A 26,346-nucleotide genomic window follows, 5' to 3' on the forward strand; every position below is an offset into this window, starting at 1 on the left:
AACATTAGTTCCTAATCAGTAACCAGTGTCTTCATAAATGTCTCAGATTCCTTTCTGATTTAATCAGTATGACCAACCTTTCTTTACTTCTTTTATCAACAAGACATATCTGCCTTCACTGTCTTTTTAATTAAAGAACTTTTAAATGTATATTGGCATGCAGTATCAGATGCATAAAATATTAGATCTATTAATTATGTCAGCTCATGCAATTGCACTTAGTTCTGAAGTTGTTTATGTCATAGTTTCATGGTTTTGGTTTTGTTGCTTAATTGCTTTTGTTTGTGAATTGTGTAAATACTAAATTGTGATATTAGTATGATTTTGTGTGATGAGTGTACTTTTACATCTCTTATTTATATCAGGTGACCAAGAAAACACTTTAATAAATGATATATGATTTTAAGAAGTATATATGCTTCGACAGAGGTCTAAGAATGGAAAAGTCATGAACAGGTTGGTGACCGGTCAAGACTTGATACCAGGGGACATGAAACCTATGGTTCAAATAGTCTAATTTTAACTCCGGTGAGAAGGTGAATGTGTCACAACATACACTGCTTCAAACCCTTCTGTGTGTGTGGTACTTTGTATTGTGCTTGTTTTTAGCATGCAGTGTTAGTACCTTCCAAGTGGTCCAACAAAGATTAACCCGTGAATGGTGATAGGGTCTTTGGTGCCCATTTGTATTGGTTACCTATGGAAGAGATGGCACCAGGATACATTATGGGAAGAAGAAATCTGGTGCAAACATCTTTATGCTAGAGGCCACTGGACACCTTCAGAGGTCTTGTAGAGTCCATGCATTGATGGGTCAGAACTGTTTTGGTGACACAAGTCGTGTAATGTAAATTACAAATATATTGTCTGCCCTTTAAGAATGTTAAGTGCACTATAGGGCGCAGGGAGCGAGTGTGTAGGGAAGAGATCAGAATGTTCTTCTGTCCCCCCCCCCCACATGTTTGGACTTTATACATTATTTTACATCAGTCGTCACAACATTAACATTTACATTAATTTTTTTTTTTTCTGTATAGAACTTAATTCTGTAATACAGGCAGAACTAATTGTACACGTCACTGTGTAACTATTATAACATTTCATGCATCTTAATCAGCGTTCCGCTTCATGCACTTTGTAATTATTTAACAGCTTTATTTGTTGTTTAATTGCTGTTTGCTCCTTGTTTACTGCAGAGTTAGTTTGTGCAATTTTATTCATTTTTGGTTGTTTATTGGCCAAGAACAAGAAATACATTAATACAAGATAAATAAATAAATGACGTGTCGGACGTCGGGCGATCATCCAGTATAAACACGACCACGTTCAACATCCAGTACAGAAATCACTCCCCATAATCTTTGTTTTTTACAAATAGAGCAAATATATGCACATCACATACACAAACACACAAGTCAGAACAACAGGAGACGCACCGTTACGTTATTATTACTGTTTATAACACTTGTGCATTATTTACACTCTCTATATATGAAGTAAATACATGCATGTCAAACTTGTGTTTGTTTGTTTCAGTTTTAGAATAACGACTCGTTTTCTTGTTTTTCAACTTTGGGATTTGACGTGAAAAACGAATGACCAAAGGTACACGAAGCTGGAACCTTTTGTCTGGACTTGTTTTCGGCATTCTCTACAGAATACATTATTCTGCTGCTCATCTGACACTTCTCCACCACTGAATCCGAATCTCTCCAAATAACTGAGCCATTATTATTCTATTTACTAACCAGCTCCTCAACCGTCTCCATGCTATCATGGGAGTTTTACTTACAGAAATGTGTTCTGAGGTCAGAAAGAATTGGTGGTGGGGAGGGCTGAGTTGTGTTCAGTGAGGGAGAGGGGCGGGGCAAGGTGAAAATGTGCAGAGACAAACTGGGAGAAGAGAAAGACGAACTGTCGGATCTAACTGGAACGCAACATCTATATCGATATAAGCGATATTGTCTTATCTTATATCGCGTATGAAAATATATCGATATTTTATAAAATCTCGATATATCGCCCAGCCCTAGTGTATACACACACCTACATGCGCACACAGATGACTTAAATGTTTTAGGCTCTGTGTAACATTGAAGTGATTATCTAGAGGAAACCCACACAGGCACAGGGAGAATATACAAACTCCTCACAGGAAGGACCCTGGCCTTTTTGCTGTGAGGTGACAGTGCTACCCACTTACAAATTAAAACAGACTGGATATGTAGCCTGGGTTTTTCTGCTCTGATATATAGGAGCACATAAATGCATAACCTGCCTTCGCCTACACCTCTCTATCTACATAAGACAGACTCTTGTTTCTAACAATTGGTAATGTGTTGAAGGCATCAGTGGAAATATGTGTTGAGAAGAAGAAAGCTTTTACTTGCAGAGCATATTTAATGACATGAAGACTGTTTGGTCTTAAGAAACATATATGCACCCACACATGCATGCACACAATTTATATTCACATACAACATTAAGTGCTGTTTTAAACTTGGTGTGCCTGTGATAATGCTGGGTGAAATTAGCATACAGGCATCCCTGTTGCTGCCACAGGGACAAATGCTTATCATGTGGAAACAGTGTCTGTGCGTCTGTGTGTGTCTGTGTGTGTGTGTGTGTGTGTGTGTGTCACTCGTAGGTGAAATGAGAGAAAAGGAATTCTTAACAGCAGGCCAGCATGGGTTTTTGTTGTGATTAAATTAAACTGTGCACATGCATTCTTACATGTATTCATAAGAAAGCGCAGGTCTTACCCAGACAAGGCCAGCTAACCATTCCGCTGTCTGGATTCTTGTGACACATACCTCTCCTCAGACATGCTTTTCTAAACACTCCTAGTAATAAATGGCTGTATTTTTGGTTGTCGGTAATGGTACAGATTTTTCAGCAAACATACAAGCAATAAGCAACATTTACAGTCAAAAACACCCAATTAGCGTTTCTAAAGTTTTCAAAGGTCCTGTAGTGTTCTGACCCTAAAACTTAAAAAAGGAAAATGATTAAATATTTGCTTCCCCTTGTTGTACAACTAAATATTAGGTATTTTGTTTTAGGCTGAGCAGATGTAGTCATATTCCAAGAAACCTATAATAACCTTATAAAAGCACCTACATTTAAAAAGGTTTTTATGTGCATGTGTGTGTTCTAATCATTCAGTCAAAAGAAGGAGCAGTTGCAGAAATTATGATACTAACCCTTACATCATATCTGGGAGTGTAATTTACTGCTTTTCCTCAGCTACCTCTCTACAGCACCAGGGGGAACATAAATATGGACTCACAAAACTCTACTCTTTTCTACAGCTGGACAATGTTGATGAGCAGGCAGCACAGATCCGCAGAGAACTGGATGGGAGGCTACAACTTACTGACAAAATTGCCAGAGTATGTCATTGTTTTCATTCAGTTACCATATGTTTGTGTAACAGGGTGGGCCGTGCCTCACAGGCTCCAGGTGTAGCCCCATATTTGCAAAAATGTTAGAATGAAACCAAATTGCAAGATGCTTAATCAAGGTAAAACAAACTAAAAAAGAATAATAATAAAATAACAGAAACTAATAAAAGTATCAAAACAACTGCATAAAAACATCTGTAGCTCATATTGGAGATACTGAACAAAAAAAGCAATACATTTAAAATCAGAACTAGTTGTCACAGTTGGGTCAGGTACTCTGTCCACCGTAGCACCAAGTTCTTGGAAAAAAATAGACAGAGGAAACCCAGAAGAAACTAGCAGTGACTATATAATGTGTGGGGTAGCCACTCCATCTGTAGATGCAACAGGCTTTCAACATGGATTTATCTGTAGGCCTTTGCTCAGAAGAGGGTCTTTTTCTGCAGTAAAGAAATAGTGTTGACATTTGCATCTGCAGCAAACATGAGTGAGCCTGGAAACTGTGACTAAAAGGAGACACTTCCACCTGAAGAGATTAATGCTCAATAAGGTAGAGTGCTATTAGTGCTACCATCTGTGCCTCCATAGCCCCATGTCAGCCATTAACACCAAGGCAGGTGTTTGTTATGCTGTAATCTGTGTCCCGCTGCTCAGCTATACAGTGGGTGCGCCTGCTACAGTTTGTTTAGCATTTGACATTTTGAAAGCTGGTCACTGTTGGTTGCCTTTTAAAGGTGTTGACTCACAGCTGTTTTATTGTCCTCACAATAATTGTATAGAGTGCTCTAACAAGCTTTCCAAATCACACATTTCTTTACTAATGATGTCTTGATTATATCTCCAACAGTGCAATGCACCAGTCAGCTACCCACCCATCATTAAATAAATTCCAAAATACCACTCCTAAATACTAAGTGAGCAGAACCGAATGTAAACTGGCTGCTCTAAATTGCCCCTAATTTAGTGCGACTTACTCACCATGAGCCTGATCAGGATGAAGCAGTTATTGTAACTAAGACTTCAAGGTTTCCATAAATTACTACTTCCAGATTATTTTCCCAACAATTTGCTATGAATACAATAGAAGCAATGGTGAAAGCAATACACCAAAGAATGCTTGCATAACAAAAATACAGTGTTTATTTTACTATTATTTAGGCCATTGTGGAAATTTAATTATTTCTTTAATGTCTAATGGGCTTATGGTTAAAAACAATATGCTAATTGTAGAAGACGGGACGGGATTGTTTGGAATATGTATCTTGATTATTTTTTTTAATGTGATTCTAGAGTTATTTTAAATTCTGTTATTACAAAAAGAATTCAACTATGACTGCAGTAATAGTACCTTTAATTTACTTAGCAGAAAAATGATCATTATTGAGCTGCTATGTCTCATTATTTCCTGTCACCAATGTTTTCTCAATGTTCTTGGTAGGAAAGAAAGTTTCCGAAGTTTTTGTCTAAAGACATGGACTCGATGTATGTGGAGGAGCTGAGATCATCTATCAACCTGTTAATGGCAAACCTGGAGAGCCTGCCTGTAGCCAAAGACTTGAAGCCCAAAATCAAGCCAAAACTCACACCTATGAACAGCTTTCTAGACATCGGAGATGAGAATGACCTGCCCCTTTCCAAATCAGATGTAGTGCTGTTCTTCACCCTGGAGGTAAATCAGAAGTCCCTTACTATTTACCTTAGTTGCTCTAGTTTGAAGGTAGCAACTTCCCAGCTTCGTTATCACATAGCAATATAATCATCCATGAATTTATGTGATATGTGGCACAGGAAGCATACCACCAGTTGATGTCTTTCTATCACAAGAATGTTAATTAGGTGACAGTGTGAATAACAAAACAAATACACAGATTAGCTTATATTTCACCTATACAGATGGAGAAAATCCAGTAACAGCGTGTTCAATAACACTTGCTAATGTGCCATTCAAACACAAGCTGAGGAGCCAGCAAAAGAGCTCTGTACTTGCTCCCGTGCAGAAACAGAAAAGAGTGCTACATGCAAAAGAGTGTGTTAAAAAAAACAATCACTAATTTCCTGTAAAATCCTGTAAGATTAGTATTTTCTAATGTTCTTTAACAACAACCATGCCACAAAGTCACTTGGGTCATATTTTATCCTATTCGTTTTTTCACTTACTTTTTCTTGTTGCTATCCTCTGGTGCTTTCATGCCACGCTTCGGCTATATACTCTGCTGATGCCTCAGCCAGTGATGGGATGGCACTGTGCAGTGGCAGATGAGATTCAGCTTTAACATTAACTGATGTCCTTGGCTTTTTAATCAGTTTATGCATTCAGTTTGTGCTGCTCCCAATAATGCTGAATACATGAATGAGCAGATGTGCATGTGTTTTGTTTAAAGTGGCTGTTGGATTAGACCTGACACCTTTTTAAATAAAATGGCCATGGGTTGTTAACACCTGGTTTTGAAATGCAGTAGAAATAAGATCTAGAACACTAATTACTTTAATCTTATGTGATATAGATATGTAGTAAGTAAAACGTTTAGTATTTTTTTTTTATTACTATTATTTATGAAAAAAATTTTTCTTGTTTATGCATGATTCTGTTGCGTTTTTGCAAAAGCTGAGCATACAGACTCTAACTTTAGGTTCATATATACTGATCAGCCATAACATTAAAACCATCTCTTTGTTTCTACACTCACTGTCCATTTTATCAGCTCCACTTACCACATACAGTGTATCACAAAAGTGAGTACACCCCTCACATTTCTGCAAATATTTCATTATATCTTTTCATGGGACAACACTATAGACATGAAACTTGGATATAACTTAGAGTAGTCAGTGTACAGCTTGTATAGCAGTGTAGATTTACTGTCTTCTGAAAATAACTCAACACACAGCCATTAATGTCTAAATAGCTGGCAACATAAGTGAGTACACCCCACAGTGAACATGTCCAAATTGTGCCCAAATGTGTCGTTGTCCCTCCCTGGTGTCATGTGTCAAGGTCCCAGGTGTAAATGGGGAGCAGGGCTGTTAAATTTGGTGTTTTGGGTACAATTCTCTCATACTGGCCACTGGATATTCAACATGGCACCTCATGGCAAAGAACTCTCTGAGGATGTGAGAAATAGAATTGTTGCTCTCCACAAAGATGGCCTGGGCTATAAGAAGATTGCTAACACCCTGAAACTGAGCTACAGCATGGTGGCCAAGGTCATACAGCGGTTTTCCAGGACAGGTTCCACTCGGAACAGGCTTCGCCAGGGTCGACCAAAGAAGTCGAGTCCACGTGTTCGGCGTCATATCCAGAGGTTGGCTTTAAAAAATAGACACATGAGTGCTGCCAGCATTGCTGCAGAGGTTGAAGACGTGGGAGGTCAGCCTGTCAGTGCTCAGACCATACGCCGCACACTGCATCAACTCGGTCTGCATGGTCGTCATCCCAGAAGGAAGCTGACGCACAAGAAAGCCCGCAAACAGTTTGCTGAAGACAAGCAGTCCAAGAACATGGATTACTGGAATGCCCTGTGGTCTGACGAGACCAAGATAAACTTGTTTGGCTCAGATGTTGTCCAGCATGTGTGGCGGTGCCCTGGTGAGAAGTACCAAGACAACTGTATCTTGCCTACAGTCAAGCATGGTGGTGGTAGCATCATGGTCTTGGGCTGCATGAGTGTTGCTGGCACTGGGGAGCTGCAGTTCATTGAGGGAAACATGAATTCCAACATGTACTGTGACATTCTGAAACAGAGCATGATCCCCTCCCTTCGAAAACTGGGCCTTATGGCAGTTTTCCAACAGGATAACGACCCCAAACACAACCTCCAAGATGACAACTGCCTTGCTGAGGAAGCTGAAGGTAAAGGTGATGGACTAAACCCAATTGAGCACCTGTGGCGCATCCTCAAGTGGAAGGTGGAGGAGTTCAAGGTGTCTAACATCCACCAGCTCTATGATGTCATCATGGAGGAGTGGAAGAGGATTCCAGTAGCAACCTGTGCAGCTCTGGTGAATTCCATGCCCAGGAGGGTTAAGGCAGTGCTGGATAATAATGGTGGTCACACAAAATATTGACACTTTGGGCACAATTTGGACCTGTTCACTGTGGGGTGTACTCACTTATGTTGCCAGCCATTTATACATTAATGGCTGTGTGTTGAGTTATTTTCAGAAGACAGTAAATCTACACTGCTATACAAGTTGTACACTGACTACTCTAAGTTATATCCAAGTTTTATTTCTATACTGTTGTCCCATGAAAAGATATAATAAAATATTTGCAGAAATGTGAGGGGTGTACTCACTTTTGTGATACACTGTAGGAGCACTTTGTAGTTCTACAATTACTGAATGTAGTCCATCTGTTTCTCTACATACTTTTTTAGCCTGCTTTCACCCTGTTCTTCAATGGTAGTGGTCCTGGGAGAGCCCTGACCATTGAATAACAGCATGAAAGGGGGCTAACAAAGCATGCAGAGGAACAGGTGGACTACAGTCAGTAATTGTGAAACTACAAAGTGCTCCTATATGGTAAGTGGAGCTGATAAAATGAACAGTGTGTGTAGAAACGAGGTGGTTTTAATGTTATGGCTGATCGATGTACATCTCGCTTTACAGAAGCAGCTTACTACATATAGCCTTCCCTGAGTCTCTATATAAACAAAATATTTGCAGTTATTTGATTATATTTATTATGTCTATCATTATCCTTGTTTGTTGGCTGAGCAGATTGTGATCATGGAGGTGCAGGGCCTGAAGTCAGTGGCTCCTAACAGAATTGTTTATTGCACCATGGAAGTGGAAGGAGGGGAGAAACTTCAAACAGACCAGGCAGAAGCCTCCAGACCACAGTGAGTATAAAAAACTACCGCTGTTTGTGACCTTCTTTATGGGTTCCTTTTGGCATTTCCTGAAACATTCTGTAATTGATTTGAGAATATTTATGTATTTCTGCTTCATCAGTGTGTATCAGCCTTATATGACAGTCACAGCACAGAATTCTCATTTGGTCTTCAAGTTCAGTCCATCTTAAAGTGGTAACATGAAGTTTGGGAGATTGATGTCTCATGCTGATGCCTAGACTAGTAATTCTCGAACTGGTCAGTGTTGGTGATTGGTATTTTTCTTTCGGCTGCTATCATAATTTGGGGCCATTGCAGCGAATAATTCTGGTTCACATACCTGATGCAACCCTACTTACTCACTGTTTATTTTATCAGCTCCACTTATCATATAGAAGCACTTTGTAGTTCTACAATTACTGACTGTAGTCCATCTGTTTCTCTGCATGCTTTGTTAGGCCCCTTTCATGGGGCTTCAATGGTCAGGGCCCTCACAGGACCACCACAGAGCAGGTGTTATTTAGGTGTTGGATCATTGTCAGCACTGCAGTGACACTGACATGGTGGTGGTGTGTTAATGTGTGTTGTGCTGGTATGAGTGGATCAGAAACAGCAGCGCTGCTGGAGTTTTTAAATACTGTGTCCACTCACTGTCCACTCTATTAGACACTCCTACCTAGTTGGTCCATCTTGTAGATGTAAAGTCAGAGACGATCGCTCATCTTTTGCTGCTGTTTGAGTTGGTCATCTTCTAGACCTTCATCAGTGGTCACAGCACGCTGCCCACAGGGCGCTGTTGGCTGGATATTTTAGGTTGGTGGACTATTCTCAGTCCAGCAGGGACAGTAAGGTGTTTAAAAACTCCAGCAGCGCTGCTGTGTCTTATCCACTTGTACCAGCACAACACACACTAACACACCACCACCATGTCAGTGTCACTGCAGTGCTGAGAATGATCCACCATCCAAATTATACCTGCTCTGTAGTGGTTCTGTTGGGGTCCTGACCATTGAAGAACAGCATTAAATGGGGCTAACAAAGCATGCAGAGAAACAGATGGACTACAGTCAGTAATTGTAAAACTACAAAGTGTTTCTATATGGTAAATGGAGCTGATAACATGAACAGTGAGTGTAGAAACAAGGAGGTGGTTTTAATGTTATGGCTGATCGGTGTATATTTTCCAGGAAAGTGCACTTTCCAATGGCTGGTTATCCCCTACCTGTGGACGGTAACACCACTGCAATCCACTGGATGATTTACATGGGCTTAAAGGCTATTTTTCATGAAAGAAGGTTCTGAGCAGGAGCTTCTTACTTGCAATACCATTTTTAATCCCATGTAAAGCTACTTATTAAAAGCTAGTTCAATAAACTGGTTAAAAAAAAAACCTACGTTTGTGAAAATTATCAGCAACAAAAAGCTGTTTCATTCATTTAGTCACGACAAAGAAAAGTTGCAGAAATCAGTGAAATCTCAATGCCATATACATATGTCTCTTTGAACTGAAGCTTATATCTCTTTGTTATGTTCCAAATGAATGACAAGCCATTGTATCAGGTCTGAGTCATAGAATCGGTTAAGGACACTGGTCTAGACAGCAATTTCAGGCTCTGTACATGCCATGCTTTCACATGGTCATATAAATGTTTTAAGACTGTAAATGTTTACAGGCTAAATGTGTGAAGGTATAAATTCCTTATTTGTAGACCTGAGCAGGTCTAAAATAGTGCAAATAGTAAAACATATTTTAAATTATAAACCATTAATCACAAAGTATTAATGTCTAAACATGTACTGAATGTAATTCCTTGCTAAAGAGATGTGGCTTGTATTTTATGTGTATGATTATCTTTTGTCTCTGGCACCCTGAAGGCTGTGCTGTATTATTCAATCCAGTCAGGAATTTTAATGGCATGCTGGTGCAGTCGACTCTGAATCATGTCTGCAAAAATGATAAAACTGACCTGGATTGCACTGGAGGTAAAAGATGCTGTAATCAGAGAATAAAAAGGGAAGGCTTTTAGCCTGTCAAAGGAATCAAGCCTGAGAAGCCTTGTGTCGTGTATAATAGTTTGCACTCATGTGACAGATTTAAATTTAGGATCATAGTTGGATGTTGAGGTGTTTGTTTAATATTGACACAGCATTCTCACATGGGGAGAAATGTCTCCTTCCACTAGTGTGGGGAAAGATGAAATCAGTCTTCTTTTTTCCAAGTGTATCACTACCCTAAGGTCATGTTTTAATTCACAGTTGGCTTTCAAAATTTTTGTTCATTATCTATGATGGGGACAGTGCCTGGTGGGTAGAGCTTTAAACTATCAATCTGAAGATTGTCGATTCAAATCCAGTCTCTGATATGCAGCCACTGTTGGGCCCTTGAGCAAGGCTCTCAACCCTGCCTGTACAGTGGTTGACCCTGCGCTCTGACCCCAGCTTCCAAACAAGCTGGGATATGTGACAAAAGAATTTCATTGTACTGTACACCTGTATATGTATATATGACAATATCTTCTTCTTCATTCCGTACCTACCTACCATTGTATGTAAAGTAAAATTATTTGCATTTGGCAGACAGGTGGCATAGGGGTGCAGCTGGCACAGAAACATGGGTTCTGGAGACCTAGGTTTGATGTTTGTCTTTAGTTTCTGCCAATAAGGAATTTTAATATGATATGTCTTATACGTATCTCAGTTCAAAGTTTCTGACAACATGCAGAGGTTATATTGACTTCTCTGAACTGCCCCTGTGTGTGAGTAAAATGTCTTATTGTGTGTTATCTATGTGTCACCCTGTCCAGAATGTTTTCTGTGTTAAGATTATATTGTAGTCACATAATGCAGGAATAAGTGTTTGTTCCTCATAGTTCTGCTTTTAAGTACTGTCTAAATAACAGTTCTGCATTTAATATTTCTGCACTTTCAGTCATTTGGGTTTAAATGCACATTATGTAATTACAAGAGTTTTTAGATAGATGGATGGATGGATGGATAGATAGATAGATAGATAGATAGATAGATAGATAGATAGATAGATAGATAGATAGATAGATAGATAGATAGATAGATAGATAGATAGATAGATAGATAGATAGATAGATAGATTCTAGATTTATGTTCTAAACAAGAACTATATTGAAACAGATCACATGATTTTTCAGATGTTTAATTTAAGTGCAGTGCAGTGTTTGCAAGTCTGTTCTGGTACATTGTGATAAACACACATTGTTACAAAAGATTTGAAATAGATGTGTCACGATCACAGCTATCTGTACAGCACATGGTGTCTTTGTGTTTGTTTTTGTGTCACACTCTCTTGTCTCTGCCCCTAGTCTATGATTTGTCATTGTGTTAACCATGCTCAGCTGTCCCTCATGTGCTCATTAGATCCTGGTGTATATAGTTCTCTTTTTCTCCATTTCCCCTTGTTGGTCATTGTGTTTCCTATTGTGGGTTCATGGTTCTTGATAGTCATTGTGATTATTGATGTGCATTGTGATTATTGTTTTGGTTCCTGTCTTGTCTCTTGTCCAAGTTGTTTCTTGTCCTTGTCTTATACCTGTTTGTCTCTGGCACTATTATTTTTTTTTTGCCTTGCTTGTCATGTTCGTTGTTTAGCCCATGTTCTGTGTTAGCTTAGCAAAGTCATTAGAATAGGGATTTGCAGTTGTAGCCTAGCGGTTAAGGTACTTTACTAGTAATCAGAAGGTTACTAGTTCAAGCCCCACCACTGCCATATTATTGCTGTTGGGCCCTTGAGCAAGGCCCTTAACCCTCAATTGTTTAGATTGTATTCTGTACTGTAAGTCGCTTTGGATTAAACCATCTGCTAAATGCTGTAAATGTAAATGGTTAGCCTTCGTGTTTCTGGTAGTTTAGTGGTTAGGTTACTTTAGGGGCCTGTTAGGGACCTGTAGGGGTCTTTAATAAGAGGTTAGCATAGGCATTAGGCATTATACATTAGCATAGCATAGCTTATGTACAGTTCATCCATTGTTCTTGTTTTGTTTCATAATCTTGTATTTGTCATTAAACAGGTCCTGTTCTAGTTTTGTGTTGTACCTTTTAATAAATCTTAGTAATGTTCGGGACATCTTAGAATGTACAGTATGTCCGCTTCAGTTTCTCAGCCCTTCATTACAAGATTTTAAACATGCATGAAATCATTGTTTTTTATAGTTTTATGACATTTGCACACACTTTTTAGCTTTTTTATTGTATTTACTTTGCAAACCAGTACCTGTGTGTTTTGTGTGCGTTCTTGCAAATATAGTCCCTTTTGTGTTCAGCCCCTACTGATGTTTGGGTTGTGGACCATACTCAGTAATGAGACTAACATAGTAAAAACACGATAGTGTATGCTGTACTGCTATGAGTGTGTCAGGTGTAGCTGTGTTGCTGGGATTTTAAACAATGTTAATGCAGTGGGAGGAGAATAGTGCTACAGTAAAAAAAAAAAAAAGAAACCCAGCAGCATCCTGTGATTAGAAATCATCAATCTGTGCATGAAAACAGTAAATATCTCTAACTGCAAACCTACAACAAGTACTAATAGGGTGCATGTTCTTAATAAAGAGGTCAGTAAGTTTAAATTAAAAATAAATAAATTAAAAAATTCCAACACTGTTACATCTGATGCACTCATACCAGAACAACACACACTACCATGTTAGTCTTACTTAAACGTCATCTGGTTAATCCAGGTTCTGTGTGAGGTGGGTTAAAGTATACAGCGCAACAGATGAGCTAGTCAATAATTGTATATTAACCAAATCTATTTGTATAGTATGTATGAAGTAGTGAATGTAAGTATCATATGGCTGTACCTAATAAAGTGCTCAATAAATATAGCTTGCTAAAATCATGGTTTGGAGAAAATAAGAAACAGAATAATGTAATTATGACCACAACAGTACGGTAACAAAAATCTTGGTGTGACGTGGTTAAGCAGTGGCCCAAATGTAGTACTGCCCCTGGATGTGATGTTCGGGTGTCTACATAAACTTGATCCTGTGTATATGGAAGGTCACCTGACAAAATTACCAGTCATAGTAATATTATATTAAAGACATATTAAACCAACAACATTTTCTAGCTCTTCATGCAGCCATTGGACGGGCTATTGGCTCTAATAGCTAAAGTATTTGAATAGCAGCTAACAGGAAAGATTCATCAAGCTCAGATGCGCTCCACTGCAGATGCTATTTGGCAAACGGCAGGTGCCCTTTGCGTGTGTCATTTAGAGCACAGAATGAATCTATTATTCCTTACAATCTAATTTAAATCCCCAAATAAGGTCTCATTTATCATCAGGCTGAGAGTAGTAACGTGTAATTACTCATTTTTCCCAAACCAGATTATGCAAAAAAAAAAAACTGTAGTCAAATGCATTTCTTACCAGTTGATTGAAGCAGGGATTGAGCGTGTTAATATATTTCTTACTTTGGTCTTCAGCTGTGCAATTGTGTCTTTTTTCTTATGTCACACCAACAAACAATTCATTATTGTCCATTATGTGTGCAGCTGTATGTATGCTTTTTGTTAAAGAGATTATTACAGTGTGGATATTTATTTCAATTAGAGAATTTTTTAAAATGCATTTTCTCCCTTTTCCCCCGATTTTTAGCGCATCAAATTTTTTCCCAATTACGTAGAGCAAACTGACACACGTCCCCTCCGATACGTGAGCAGTAGCCGACTGCATTTTTTCACCTGCACGAGGCAAGTTTTATATGCAGATCAGCCTTGTGCATGGAGAGCCACACCCTGATCAGCATTATTCCTCTACTCTGTGCAGGTATCATCAATCAGCCAGCAGAGGTCATACTTGCATCAGTTATGAGGTCCCTATCCGGCTCCCTACCTGGACGAACAACAGCCAAACATTGTTCATATAGCCGCCCAGCCCAGTCGGATGGCAGAGCTGAGATTCGATACGATGTATTCGAAATCCCAGCTCTGGTGTGCTAGCGTATTTTACCGCTGCACCACCTGAGCGGCTTCAGTTAGAGAATTAATCAAATCCTTTACACATTAAGCAAAAGAGAAATGAGTATTTGACTTTTTTCATTTAAAAAAATTGGTATTAAAGAAATGTAAATAAAACAGACGCCAGTGATTTGCATATCTATTTGACCTGTATTTAGATTTCACAGATTTTGACTACAGACAGGCTGTCTAGCACCTGCACTGGATAAGTAAAAACACAGTGTTTCTTGATTTTGTTGATATATGGTTTTTGCTTTGCATAGCAGAGTCTTTACTTACATTTGTAGATGAAATGACAAACTAGGTTTACTGATTATGAATTTCTAAAGAATTTCTAAAGAATTTCTGAGCCCATGTGGTTTTAAATAGAAGCATGTCAGTTTTTATTGCAGTGTCTGGTCATGGGAGATTTCATGGGTTATCTGAGTCTTTTAAGCATGTTCTAGTCCAGGGTTTTTCAAACTTTTTTTCAAGCAACCCACATTTTGTCAATGATTTTTTTATGTGATCCAGGCAACACAATGCATCTTACTCTCTCTATACAAGATGTAACATAAGGCCTCCAGAAAAGGATGTTCGTGTACAAGTTTATTTAATTATTATTTTCTGCTCGTGATCTTGCCCAGTGTTTAAAAACTCTGTTCTAGACTGTAGATGGCGAATTTCCTTAATTACCTGCAACTGTGTATAGAGAAATGTTTTTACACTATTAACCCATTCACACAGTAGTAGCTCAGTGGGTAGATCTCTGGGCTATCAGTTGCAGGGTGTTGGGTTTGTATCCTGGCTTTTCAGCCATTCTTGAGCCAGACTTTGAACCCTCTTAGCTCTTACCATGGCCTGATCCCAAAGATGAGCCGTTGCCTTCTTCTTTTGTCAGTAGTGGTCTGTGCCTTGAAGCTCTCCCATCAGGTTATTATTATATACAGTGCCATCAGAAAGTATTCACACCCCTTCACTTTTTCCACATTTTGTTACGTTACAGACATATTTGAAAACCGATCTGAGTATAGTTTTCTTTTAAAAAATCTACATGAAATAATAAGTGAAAATATGTTTTCAGACATTTTTGTAAATTTATTACAAATGTAAACATTTAAACATAGTAGGTACATAAGTATTCACACCCATAGCTTAATATTTTGTTGAAGCACCTTTGGCAGCAGTCACAGCCTCAAGTCTTCTTGGGAATGTATGTACAAGCTTGGCACACCTGTTTTTGGGCATTTTCTCCCATTCTTCTCTGCAGATCCTCTCAAGCTCAGTCAGTCTGCTGTCATCTTACCCTCTATGCGGACTAGTCGCCCAGTTCCTGCCGCAGAAAAACATCCCCACAGCATGATGCTGCCACCACCATGCTTGACAGTAGGGATGGTGTTAGCCAGGCGATGAGCAGTGCCTGTTTTTCTCCAGACATGACGCTTGTAGTTCAGGCCAAAAAGTTCTATTTTGGTTTCAAAAATAACCTTTTGGTTTAAGGTGCTTTTTGGCAAACTCCAAGCGGGCTGCCATGTGCCTTTTAGTGAGGAGTGGCTTCCATCTCTACCATAAAGGCCTGATTGGTGGAGTGTGTTAGCAATGGTTGACCTACTGGATGGTTGTCCTATCTCCACAAGGGAACACTGGAGCTCTGCCTTAGTGACCATTGGGTTCTTGGTCACCTCTCTGACCAAGGCCCTTCTTCCCCGATTACTCAGTTTGGTCGGGCGGCCAGATCTAGGGAGGGTTCTGGTGGTTCCAAACTTCTCCCATTTCCGAATAATGGAGACCACAGTGCTTTTCGGGACCTTCAATGCTGCCGAAATTTTTTTGTATCCTTCCCCAGATTTGTGTGGTCTCGGAGGTCTAAAGACAATTCCTTTGACTTCATTGCTTGGTTTCTGCTCTGATATGCACTGTCAACTGTGAGACCTTTTATAGACAAGTGTGTGCCATTCCAAATTATGTTCAATCAACTGAATTTACCACAGGTGGTCTTCAATCAAGTTGTAGAAGCATCTCAAGGATGATCAGTGTAAACTGAATGCACCTGAGCTCAATGTTGAGTGTCATAGCAAAGGGTGTGAATACTTATGTACCTGTTATGTTTAAATGTTTACATTTTTAAAAGATTTACAAAAATGTCTGAAAACATGTTTTCACTTTGTCATTATGGGCTATTTAGTGTAGGTTTTTTAAAAGAAAACTATACTCAAATCAGATTTCGAATATGTCTGTGACGTAACAAAATGTGGAAAAAGTGAAGGGGTGTGAATACTTTCTGATGGCACTGTATATATATCCACATGGATGGCAGGACTCAAGGTTTCCCAGCAGAACTTTTGCCTTCTTCTTGGCTTGCCTTCCTCCCATAGTGCATCCTGGTGCCATGTGTTCCCCAGGTAAGCGACGCACACGCACCCGGCCATCCACTTGATGTAAAAGAAAACGTGATTCATCAGACCAGGCCACTGGCCATTGCTCTGTGGTCCAGTTCTGATGCTTCCGTGCCCATTGTTGGCGCTTTGGCGGTGGACAGGGGTCAGCATGGGCACCCTGACTGGTCTGCGGCTATGCAGCCCCATATGTAACAAACTGTGATGCACTGTGTATTCTGACACCTTTCTATCAAAACCAGCATTAACTTCTTCAGCAATCTGAGCTACAGTAGCTCGTCTGTTAGATCGGACCACACGGGCCAGCCTTCGCTCCCCATCTGCATCAATGGCCTTGGCCGCCCATGACCCTGTTGCCAGTTTACCACTGTTCCTTCCTTGGACCACTTTTGATAGATACTGACCACTGCAGACCGTGAACACCCCACAAAAGCTGCAGTTTTGGAGATGCTCTGACCCAGTCGTCTAGCCATCACAATTTGGCTTTTGTCAAACTCGCTCATTGTACATTTGTAAATGACCATAAATGATGTCTTTAGCCCCTAGGTAGTGTAAGGTCACTATGAACATTACTACATAGTCAGTATATCTGTACTAGATCATCTAAATGAGGAAATCCATTTGCTGAGTTGCAGGGATGTATTTTTATCTATTGTAGTGTTCAGCATGCCTGACAGTTTCTCACTATGCCAGCCAGCTGGGTGTCCAGTCTTCTCCTGTTTATTCTAATAGAATACATTTGTACAGTGGCATGTAAAACACAGACAGAGATACTTCAGTCTGGAGAAGCCCCTGAGGGATCCTCTTAAGTAAGCTGCTTTTTTAGGAAGTGTCTTTTTTCTCCTGTGTCTCTGTGTGAGAGAGCTGCGGTTAACTTTTGGCTTCAGTATAAAATGGGAGGTTTATATTTTAAATTTTATTTAAAGTTTAAATTTTTTTTTTTTTAGTCGGTAATTTGAAAATATAATAATGTAATTTCAAATAGTTGACCTCTTTTTGCAATGAGAAGTTATAAAATAACAATTTGGGGAGGAAGGAAGGTAAGCTTGGTGAATTTTGGAGGGGGGTGCCACAGCTTGATCTACAACTAGTGAGCTAACGACCTAAAATATATACAAAATACAACAGCTGCACAATAGATCTGAATGCTTAAGCAGTCCATTTTATCCCACAGAGATCAAATGAGTAGTCCAAGAAACAATGCCATACTGTCTCTGACATCAACCAGAATAAAAAGGCCCGTGGTACCTGCTGTGTGAGGCTGGGTGGGCATCAAAAGTGTATTACTGGCTCATCAAAGCAACAGAGAGAAAAGATGCAATGACCAGAGAGAGATGGAGAGATGCACAAGCTAATGTATCAGACTTTGAGTCAGGATAGGACAGTGGAATATTCAGCGTCTCAATTCACTTGGCATGTTATCAGTACTTGGTAGTAAATTGTACTGACTGAATATCAGCATTTGTGGTTTGTTTGAGACCTAGTGGTCAGGCACTGAGCACTTCAAGATGCTGGATGGACACACAGTGCTGTTCTTAGACATAAAGGGCCACAAACATGAAGTGGCTGTCTGGGTTCACAGAAACATCACTACATGTCTTACATCCCAGTAAGTAGCAAAGTCAAATTATATATAGCCAGGAGATATCAATCTTATCCAGCATTACACACCAACTACTGACAAACAAACAAAAAAGACATTAAGCAGTTCTACAAGGAGATTGAACGTGTACATTAATGTGTACTGTGGCAGATAAAGGATGTCATGCTGAAAGTTGCTAAAGAAACAGTACTGAAGAACAGCAACAAATGCAAGAGCTGGATTTTTAGTGACACATTTGAGTGAAAAGCAAAACAGCAAGGTCTCCAGGTTAGTACAGAAAATAATAAGAAAGGGAGTTTGACAAGGATGTGACATCTGTTTAACTTTTCTGGAGAGTTATGAGAACAGCACTACAAGGATTTCTTGGAGGGTTCAGAATTGGTGGAAAGACCATCAGCAATCTCAGGTATTCTAAGGGCACTGTATTATTGGTCACATCAACAGAAGACGTACAGGAGTTGGTGTGTCGTATCAAGAAGGCTGCAAAAAAATATGATGTGCTGATAAATGGAACAAAAAAGGAAAATGAACAATGTTTGGTATTATATCTACCAGACATAATATTTTAAAAAGATTCAGGGGGAAATCTCAGTATGTGAAGAGTAGGGTTTAAAACTGTTTAATGTGTATGACCTTCAAGCCATCATATCAACAATGTAGGAGTACTTCAGAGGCAGTTGTAGCTTAGTGGTTAAGGTACTGGACCAGTAATCCAAAGGTCACTGTAATTTAAATGTAAGACCATTGCCACCTAACACAGTCCTCCGCTGCAACAAGAAATGCAACCTGAAATTCTGTTATACAGAAAAAAGCCATGCATCAGGTCATTTCAGAAACACAGCTGAGTTCTCCAGACTTGAGCTCATCTCAGATGGACCGAAAGACAGTGTAAACATGTGCTGTTGTCAATTGAGTCCACAGTGTAAGCTTAGTGGTTAAGGTACTGGACTAGTATTCAGAAGGCTGCCAAGTTGTCACTGTTGGGTCCCTAGGCAAGACCCTTAACCCTCAATTGCTGAAACTGTATTCAGTCATAACAGTAAGTCGTTTTAAATAAAAGCATCAACTAAATGCCACAAATTGAAGTGAAATGCAAATTTCATCTAGTTTTTAAGAAAAAAGGATGTCCAGTTCTCAGTACCAAAGACAAAATTGATCATCCAGACAGTTTTCAGTTAAAGGTGCAAAAGCCAACATCTGTCATAGTATGGGGGTTCTTCAGTATCCATGGCATGGCAGGCCTTCATATGTGGATGGATGGGTAGCATTAATGCAGAGGTGTATATAGGGATTTTGTAGGAAAGATATATGCTTCTATCAAGTAAGACAATGCTGCACATGCTGTTGAGCTGCTGAAGGCTTGTATTAAGCCTTGTATTTAAGTGACTAAAATTTGTATCTTCAGTTTCCAAATGATATTTTGGTTTATGGTTTTGGTTTAATTTACAAAGTACAATTACGTTGATCAGTGAAAACAATGGACCGATTTTCTTTGTATTTTTGTCAGTTATATAGTTTTAAGAGAATCAGCAAATCACAAGTTACACACATATGTGATTTGTCTGTGTAGTATAAATAAATATAGGGCGGCATGGTGGCCCAGTGAGTAGCACTGTCGCCTCACAGCAAGAAGGTCCTGGGTTCGATCCCCAGGTGGGGGCGGTCCGGGTGCTTTCTGTGTGGCGTCTGCATGTTCTTCCCGTGTCTGTGTGGGTTTCCTCCCGGAGCTCCAGTTTCCTCCCACAGTCCAAAGACATGCACGTGAGGTAAATTGGAGATACAAAATTGTCCATGACTGTGTTTGATTTTAAACTTGAACTGATGAATCTTGTGTAATGAGTAAACTACCTGTCCTGTCATGAATATAACCAAAGTGTGTAAAACATGACATTAAAACCCTAATAGATATAATAAAATAAAGAAATAAGTATACTATACATATCAGTCAATGAATTAAAGCTTTTCAAGCATGGCTGTTAATAGTACAATGTTCACAAAGCATTAGATCATTAGATTGGATCATTAGAGCATTAGTTTAGAAAAAGAACAGGAAAAAAATATAGAAATGTGAAACAAAAACAAGGGTACAATGAGGGAAAAGAGTAATATTAGTCATGGGAATGTAGACAGGTATAATATTTTTCTAAAAAATACGAGGTAAGTGTATCTGGTATTATATGAGTCATTCTATAATTTGGGGTACATTCCATGTCCAATGATAATAATTATATTTATATTTATTTTTAAACTTTTTTCTTTAAAAATGTCATTTTTTACCTATTAATGGAAAACATGTTGTAATATCACAAAAACATTATGTGCATCCTATGCTTCATTTAGCTTGAAATTTGTCATGATGTTCCTAAATGAACAGTTTTTGCTGTGTCCATTTTTTAAGTTGAGGGTGCCTTGGTTTCAAAATAATGAATAAAATCATTAAGGGCAACAACAGCTATTTTTTTATTTATTTCAAAAGTTTAAATACTAAAGAAAAATAATATTTTTTTTAAATTGAGTTCCTCTTTTAAATAATTTAAATATCTTTATTTATTAATGTCCGCAAAAGTTTTGTCAACTATGTTACTAACAGAACTCTGTGGTTTGTTCTAAAACTATGTGACCAGCATTACATGATATCATTTTTCTCTGTGGAGGGTATATTGAACAAACTGTGGTGAATGTCCTCTTATTTTTTTAAATATTTTATCTATAATAGAACATTGTCAATGAGTATATTAATTGACCATCAACTATGTTACATACATTGTTATGGTTACATTTTTTATAATTTTAATTCAAATGTATGTTCAAATTAGACATTATTCTGTTCAAGAAATGACATGTGGTCAGCCAGGCAAGGTCTACCACTGAAGTTATGGGTCAAAACAGGGAAATTGTCAACTATGTTACCTGTCAACTAAGTTACCTAGTAGTCTACATCTACTGTCCCTTTAAAATAAAAAAATAAAAAATTAATGTTTAAGCTTTGCAAATAGTGGATATGTTACACTAAAGGAATATATTAACTTGATTCACTGATTGTTCTATTGAGAGAGAACATTGTTTTTGTACTTTTTTGGTGATGTGAAATGTACCCCAAATTATAGAATGACCCATATACAAATCCTTCATTTTTTGTGTTCTGAGTAGAGATTCTGAATGCTTATGTTCTGTTGCTGTCCAACTCTGTAATAGATTTTCTGTTTTTCTACAGGTGGGGAACACAAGGAGACTTCACCACCACCCACCCGCTGCCAGTAGTGAAAGTGAAACTCTTTACTGAGAGCACAGGGGTTCTGGCTTTGGAGGACAAAGAGCTTGGCAGGGTGAGTCTCTTTCGGCAGCTCATCCATTCATTTTTTGGAAATGTAGTGTCTGGAACTTTAGTTGTATATTTAATATTTAAAATTTTAGTCCTTGGCCTAGGCCATTATTAGTTTGCTTGGCAAATATGTTTAGATCTATTCAACTCCTTTAATTTAAAGCTAGATTTGATACTAAAGTTTAAAATAAAGTGTAATATAAAGTATCAAATAAAGTAATGAAGTATGTGGACACCCCTGTAAAACCCCTATAAAAGCCTTCAATCTTTTGGTAAGACTTTTCACATTATTTTGAATTGTTTGTGGAAATTGGTGCTCACATATTTAAAAGCGCATATTTGTGGGCAAGCACTGCTGTTTGACAAGAAGGCCTGTCTCACATTAGACATTCCAGAGGTGTTCAGTGAGGTCAAGGTCAGGGCTCTGTGCAGTTCACTGGGGTTCTTCCACACCAAACTCATGAAATCATGTCAGACATGGACAGGGGCGTAGCACCAAATTCTGGGCCCTATGCACAAGCAGTGCCCATGGGCCCCCCTCACCCCAGTCCAGACTCCTTCTAGACTCCTCAAGGGCCCTCCCCCGACCTGGGGCCCTGGTAACTCAGTTCCACTTTTCACCCCACTGCGACGCCCCTGGACATGGATGTTCTGTTGCACCAGATCTTGTAAATAATTACAATGCCAACTGTTTACATGTAGATGGCAAAAGCATAAAATATTACACATCAAGGTTTTATTCATTAAGATTTAAGATTTCACACAGTGTTTTTTCCGATTTAAATCATTAAGATGTTCATTTATTCTTTTTTTCATCTTAATACTAGAATAGACCACCATACCACACCATACCAATGCAGGGCAACCACACACTTAGACATTTACTTACTCTCTTACATATAAAGGTAATATGAGCAGTCAGTCCACTTTCCTTATGTTTTGGGAATAGAAAGAAACCGGACCAGAGTACCCAGAGCAAAAGTACATGTCGGTGGCAGGTGTCCAAGCCAGGTCCCTAGGACCCTAGCCCCCAGGACCCACTCTACCTCTTGTTCAAAAATGCCACTCTTTTATCAAATATAATTTTAATTGATATCAATACTTTATATGTTAAACTATGTTACAGTGTATCACAAAAGTGAGTACACCCCTCACATTTCTGCAAATATTTCATTATATCTTTTCATGGGACAACACTATAGACATGAAACTTGGATATAACTTAGAGTAGTCAGTGTACAGCTTGTATAGCAGTGTAGATTTACTGTCTTCTGAAAATAACTCAACACACAGCCATTAATGTCTAAATAGCTGGCAACATAAGTGAGTACACCCCACAGTGAACATGTCCAAATTGTGCCCAAATGTGTCGTTGTCCCTCCCTGGTGTCATGTGTCAAGGTCCCAGGTGTAAATGGGGAGCAGGGCTGTTAAATTTGGTGTTTTGGTACAATTCTCTCATACTGGCCACTGGATATTCAACATGGCACCTCATGGCAAAGAACTCTCTGAGGATGTGAGAAATAGAATTGTTGCTCTCCACAAAGATGGCCTTGGCTATAAGAAGATTGCTAACACCCTGAAACTGAGCTACAGCATGGTGGCCAAGGTCATACAGCGGTTTTCCAGGACAGGTTCCACTCGGAACAGGCTTCGCCAGGGTCGACCAAAGAAGTTGAGTCCACGTGTTCGGCGTCATATCCAGAGGTTGGCTTTAAAAAATAGACACATGAGTGCTGCCAGCATTGCTGCAGAGGTTGAAGACGTGGGAGGTCAGCCTGTCAGTGGTCAGACCATACACCGCACACTGCATCAACTCGGTCTGCATGGTCGTCATCCCAGAAGGAAGCTGACGCACAAGAAAGCCAGCAAACAGTTTGCTGAAGACAAGCAGTCCAAGAACATGGATTACTGGAATGCCCTGTGGTCTGACGAGACCAAGATAAACTTGTTTGGCTCAGATGGTGTCCAGCATGTGTGGCGGCGCCCTGGTGAGAAGTACCAAGACAACTGTATCTTGCCTACAGTCAAGCATGGTGGTGGTAGCATCATGGTCTTGGGCTGCATGAGTGTTGCTGGCACTGGGGAGCTGCAGTTCATTGAGGGAAACATGAATTCCAACATGTACTGTGACATTCTGAAACAGAGCATGATCCCCTCCCTTCGAAAACTGGGCCTCATGGCAGTTTTCCAACAGGATAACGACCCCAAACACAACCTCCAAGATGACAACTGCCTTGCTGAGGAAGCTGAAGGTAAAGGTGATGGACTAAACCCAATTGAGCACCTGTGGCGCATCCTCAAGTTGAAGGTGGAGGAGTTCAAGGTGTCTAACATCCACCAGCTCCGTGATGTCATCATGGAGGAGTGGAAGAGGATTCCAGTAGCAACCTGTGCAGCTCTGGTGAATTCCATGCCCAGGAGGGTTAAGGCAGTGCTGGATAATAATGGTGGTCACACAAAATATTGACACTTTGGGCACAATTTGGACATGTTCACTGTGGGGTGTACTCACTTATGTTGCCAGCTATTTAGACATTAATGGCTGTGTGTTGAGTTATTTTCAGAAGACAGTAAATCTACACTGCTATACAAGTTATACACTGACTACTCTAAGTTATATCCAAGTTTCATGTCTATAGTGTTGTCCCATGAAAAGATATAATGAAATATTTGCAGAAATGTGAGGGGTGTACTCACTTTTGTGATACACTGTATGTAATATTATGTGATAATAGTGGACAATTGTGTGATTGAGTATGTGAGAGAGAAAAACAGGGAGAAGTCATTAGAGCTTAGGCTCTCATTGTAACAGATGGAGACTCCCATTAGAGACCCTTACCATCATCTGCTCCTCAGTCAGTCAAGAGCTTTATAAAATCGGTTTTATTTTTAGTTTTTCTAGTTTCACTTTATATGATTTGGATTTTTACCAACAGTAAATGTACAGTATGTTAGAAGATGTATTTCTGTTATGTTTCATGTTTTTAATGCTTGTAATACAAAAATAGCATTCCTATAATTGAACTTTAATAAGCAGTAGGCTGTTTTGATTTGCTGCTTTAACATGCCTGAACACATACTGAAGAAAAGCCTTGCATGTGTGGTAGGATGGAAAGTAACAAACAATAAGTAAATCTTTTAGGTCAGATGATTACATACACCTGTTACAGCCATACATTTATTAATAATTAAAGTTCTTAAATGCTTATTGTGCTGTGTATGTTTATTATTTTGAAAAAAAAAAAAAATAGCCTCCACAGAGCCTAATCTTAATTAAATCACATTTTCAATCATCGTTCTTATTTAAGATCAGTTTGTTAATTTTTTTAATCTTTCTTTCTGTCATTGATCTTTGCATTTCAAAAAATCTGCTCTTTACCTTAAACTCATTTATCAGGGTCTGTTATTCTGTACCTTTTAACTTGTTTTTTATTTTCCTTTCTTTGGTCTCAGGTGGTCCTGAACCCTACCACAAATGGACTCAAAACTGCAGAGCTACATAAGATGATCATTCCAAAAAACAGCCAGGATACTGACCTGAAGATTAAACTAGCTGTGCGCATGGACAAACCACCAAACATGAAACACAGTGGGTACGTCTAGCCTTTAGTCAGCACTATAATAAAAGTACACCATTCAACAATGCACATTTTAATTTCTTTAACCATCTGAGACATTGGTTGTTGTATTTTGCATTTCATAATGTGCCACTCATTTCTACTGGGAGGCAGGCCAGTCTAGCACCCACACTCGCTGTTGTAACACATGCTGAATGTAGCTTGGTGTTGTCATATTGAATTTAGCATGGACATCCATAAAGGAGAATTAGAAAGCAGCATATGCTTATTTTATATTCTTATATACGTTATTCAGCATTAATGACACCTTTTCAGTGTCCTATGCCATGCAAATATATACACCCCCATACCATGACAGACACTTGATTTTAAACTTTACATTCATAGCTGGCATTTGAATTTTTCCTTTCTTTGTTGGCACAGAACATGATATTTATTATTTCTAAAAATGTAGATTGTGCATTTTATTGTGCATTAGTAAATTACAAATGAGCTTGAGCCTAGATAAGATGTTAGCATTTTTGGATGTTGTTTACATATTTCTTTGGCTGTGCATAGTACACGTTATTAGTTGCATTACCAGATGCAGTGGTGAGATCAAGTCAAGTAAAATTTATTTATATAGCGCTTTTTATAAAAGCAACTTTACAGAATCCAGGACCAACAGACCAAAACCCCCTATTGAGCAAGCCGAGGGCAACAGTGGCAAGGAAAACCCCCTTTAAAATTACAGGAAGAAACCTTGAGAGGAACCAGACTTAGCAGGGACCCATCCTCTTTGGGTGGCCTGGAGGATACTTTAAATAAATAGGATTTACACAAATCATATGAACACAAAATTAAATTGAACTGAAAGTTATAAATAGCAAAAAATAAGTTCTTCATTGTTCAGACCCATCTGTGATAAAGTCCGTTGTAAGTTCTGGACATTTTTGGTGCAAATATGCCATTTGTATCCAGGTAGCATGTTGCTTTATAATGAAGTGATTACCCAACTCTTATTATTTACCGATGCATTTTTTGGCAGTGTGCTGTGCCTTGACCTATCCTTTTTTATTCTGGTTGCTGATTTATACCCATATGTGATTGCATCATCTGTTTCAGACATTTTCTGGTGGTGGTACAGTCACCAGAATAGTAATTAAGAGAAAATCTTTAATTTCTTTGTGCTTTTTGCATTTAAATTTTGCCCAGAATAGGTGAATGATTTCTGCTTTTATTTGAATTTCACATCCTAGC

General features: G+C 38.9%; 1 protein-coding gene across 4 annotated transcripts in view; it reads left to right on the forward strand.

Annotated features, from left to right (window-relative positions):
• cadps2 (Ca++-dependent secretion activator 2) overlaps positions 1–26,346 on the forward strand; it is a 146,583-nt gene that overhangs the window by 17,290 nt on the left and 102,947 nt on the right. For 3 of the 4 annotated variants that reach the window (XM_062992326.1, XM_062992335.1, XM_062992332.1), the window contains exons 2-6: positions 3,312–3,392; positions 4,843–5,073; positions 8,124–8,245; positions 21,420–21,531; positions 24,983–25,122. In XM_062992326.1, the coding sequence (XP_062848396.1) occupies positions 3,312–3,392; positions 4,843–5,073; positions 8,124–8,245; positions 21,420–21,531; positions 24,983–25,122 (686 nt within the window). Of the gene's footprint in view, positions 1–1,529; positions 1,606–3,311; positions 3,393–4,842; positions 5,074–8,123; positions 8,246–21,419; positions 21,532–24,982; positions 25,123–26,346 lie in introns of those variants that run through there. The other variant, XM_062992320.1, reaches the window with a different exon arrangement.

Source organism: Trichomycterus rosablanca, chromosome 1 (genome assembly GCF_030014385.1).
Source record: "Trichomycterus rosablanca isolate fTriRos1 chromosome 1, fTriRos1.hap1, whole genome shotgun sequence".
NCBI classification, from domain to species: Eukaryota; Metazoa; Chordata; class Actinopteri; order Siluriformes; family Trichomycteridae; genus Trichomycterus; species Trichomycterus rosablanca.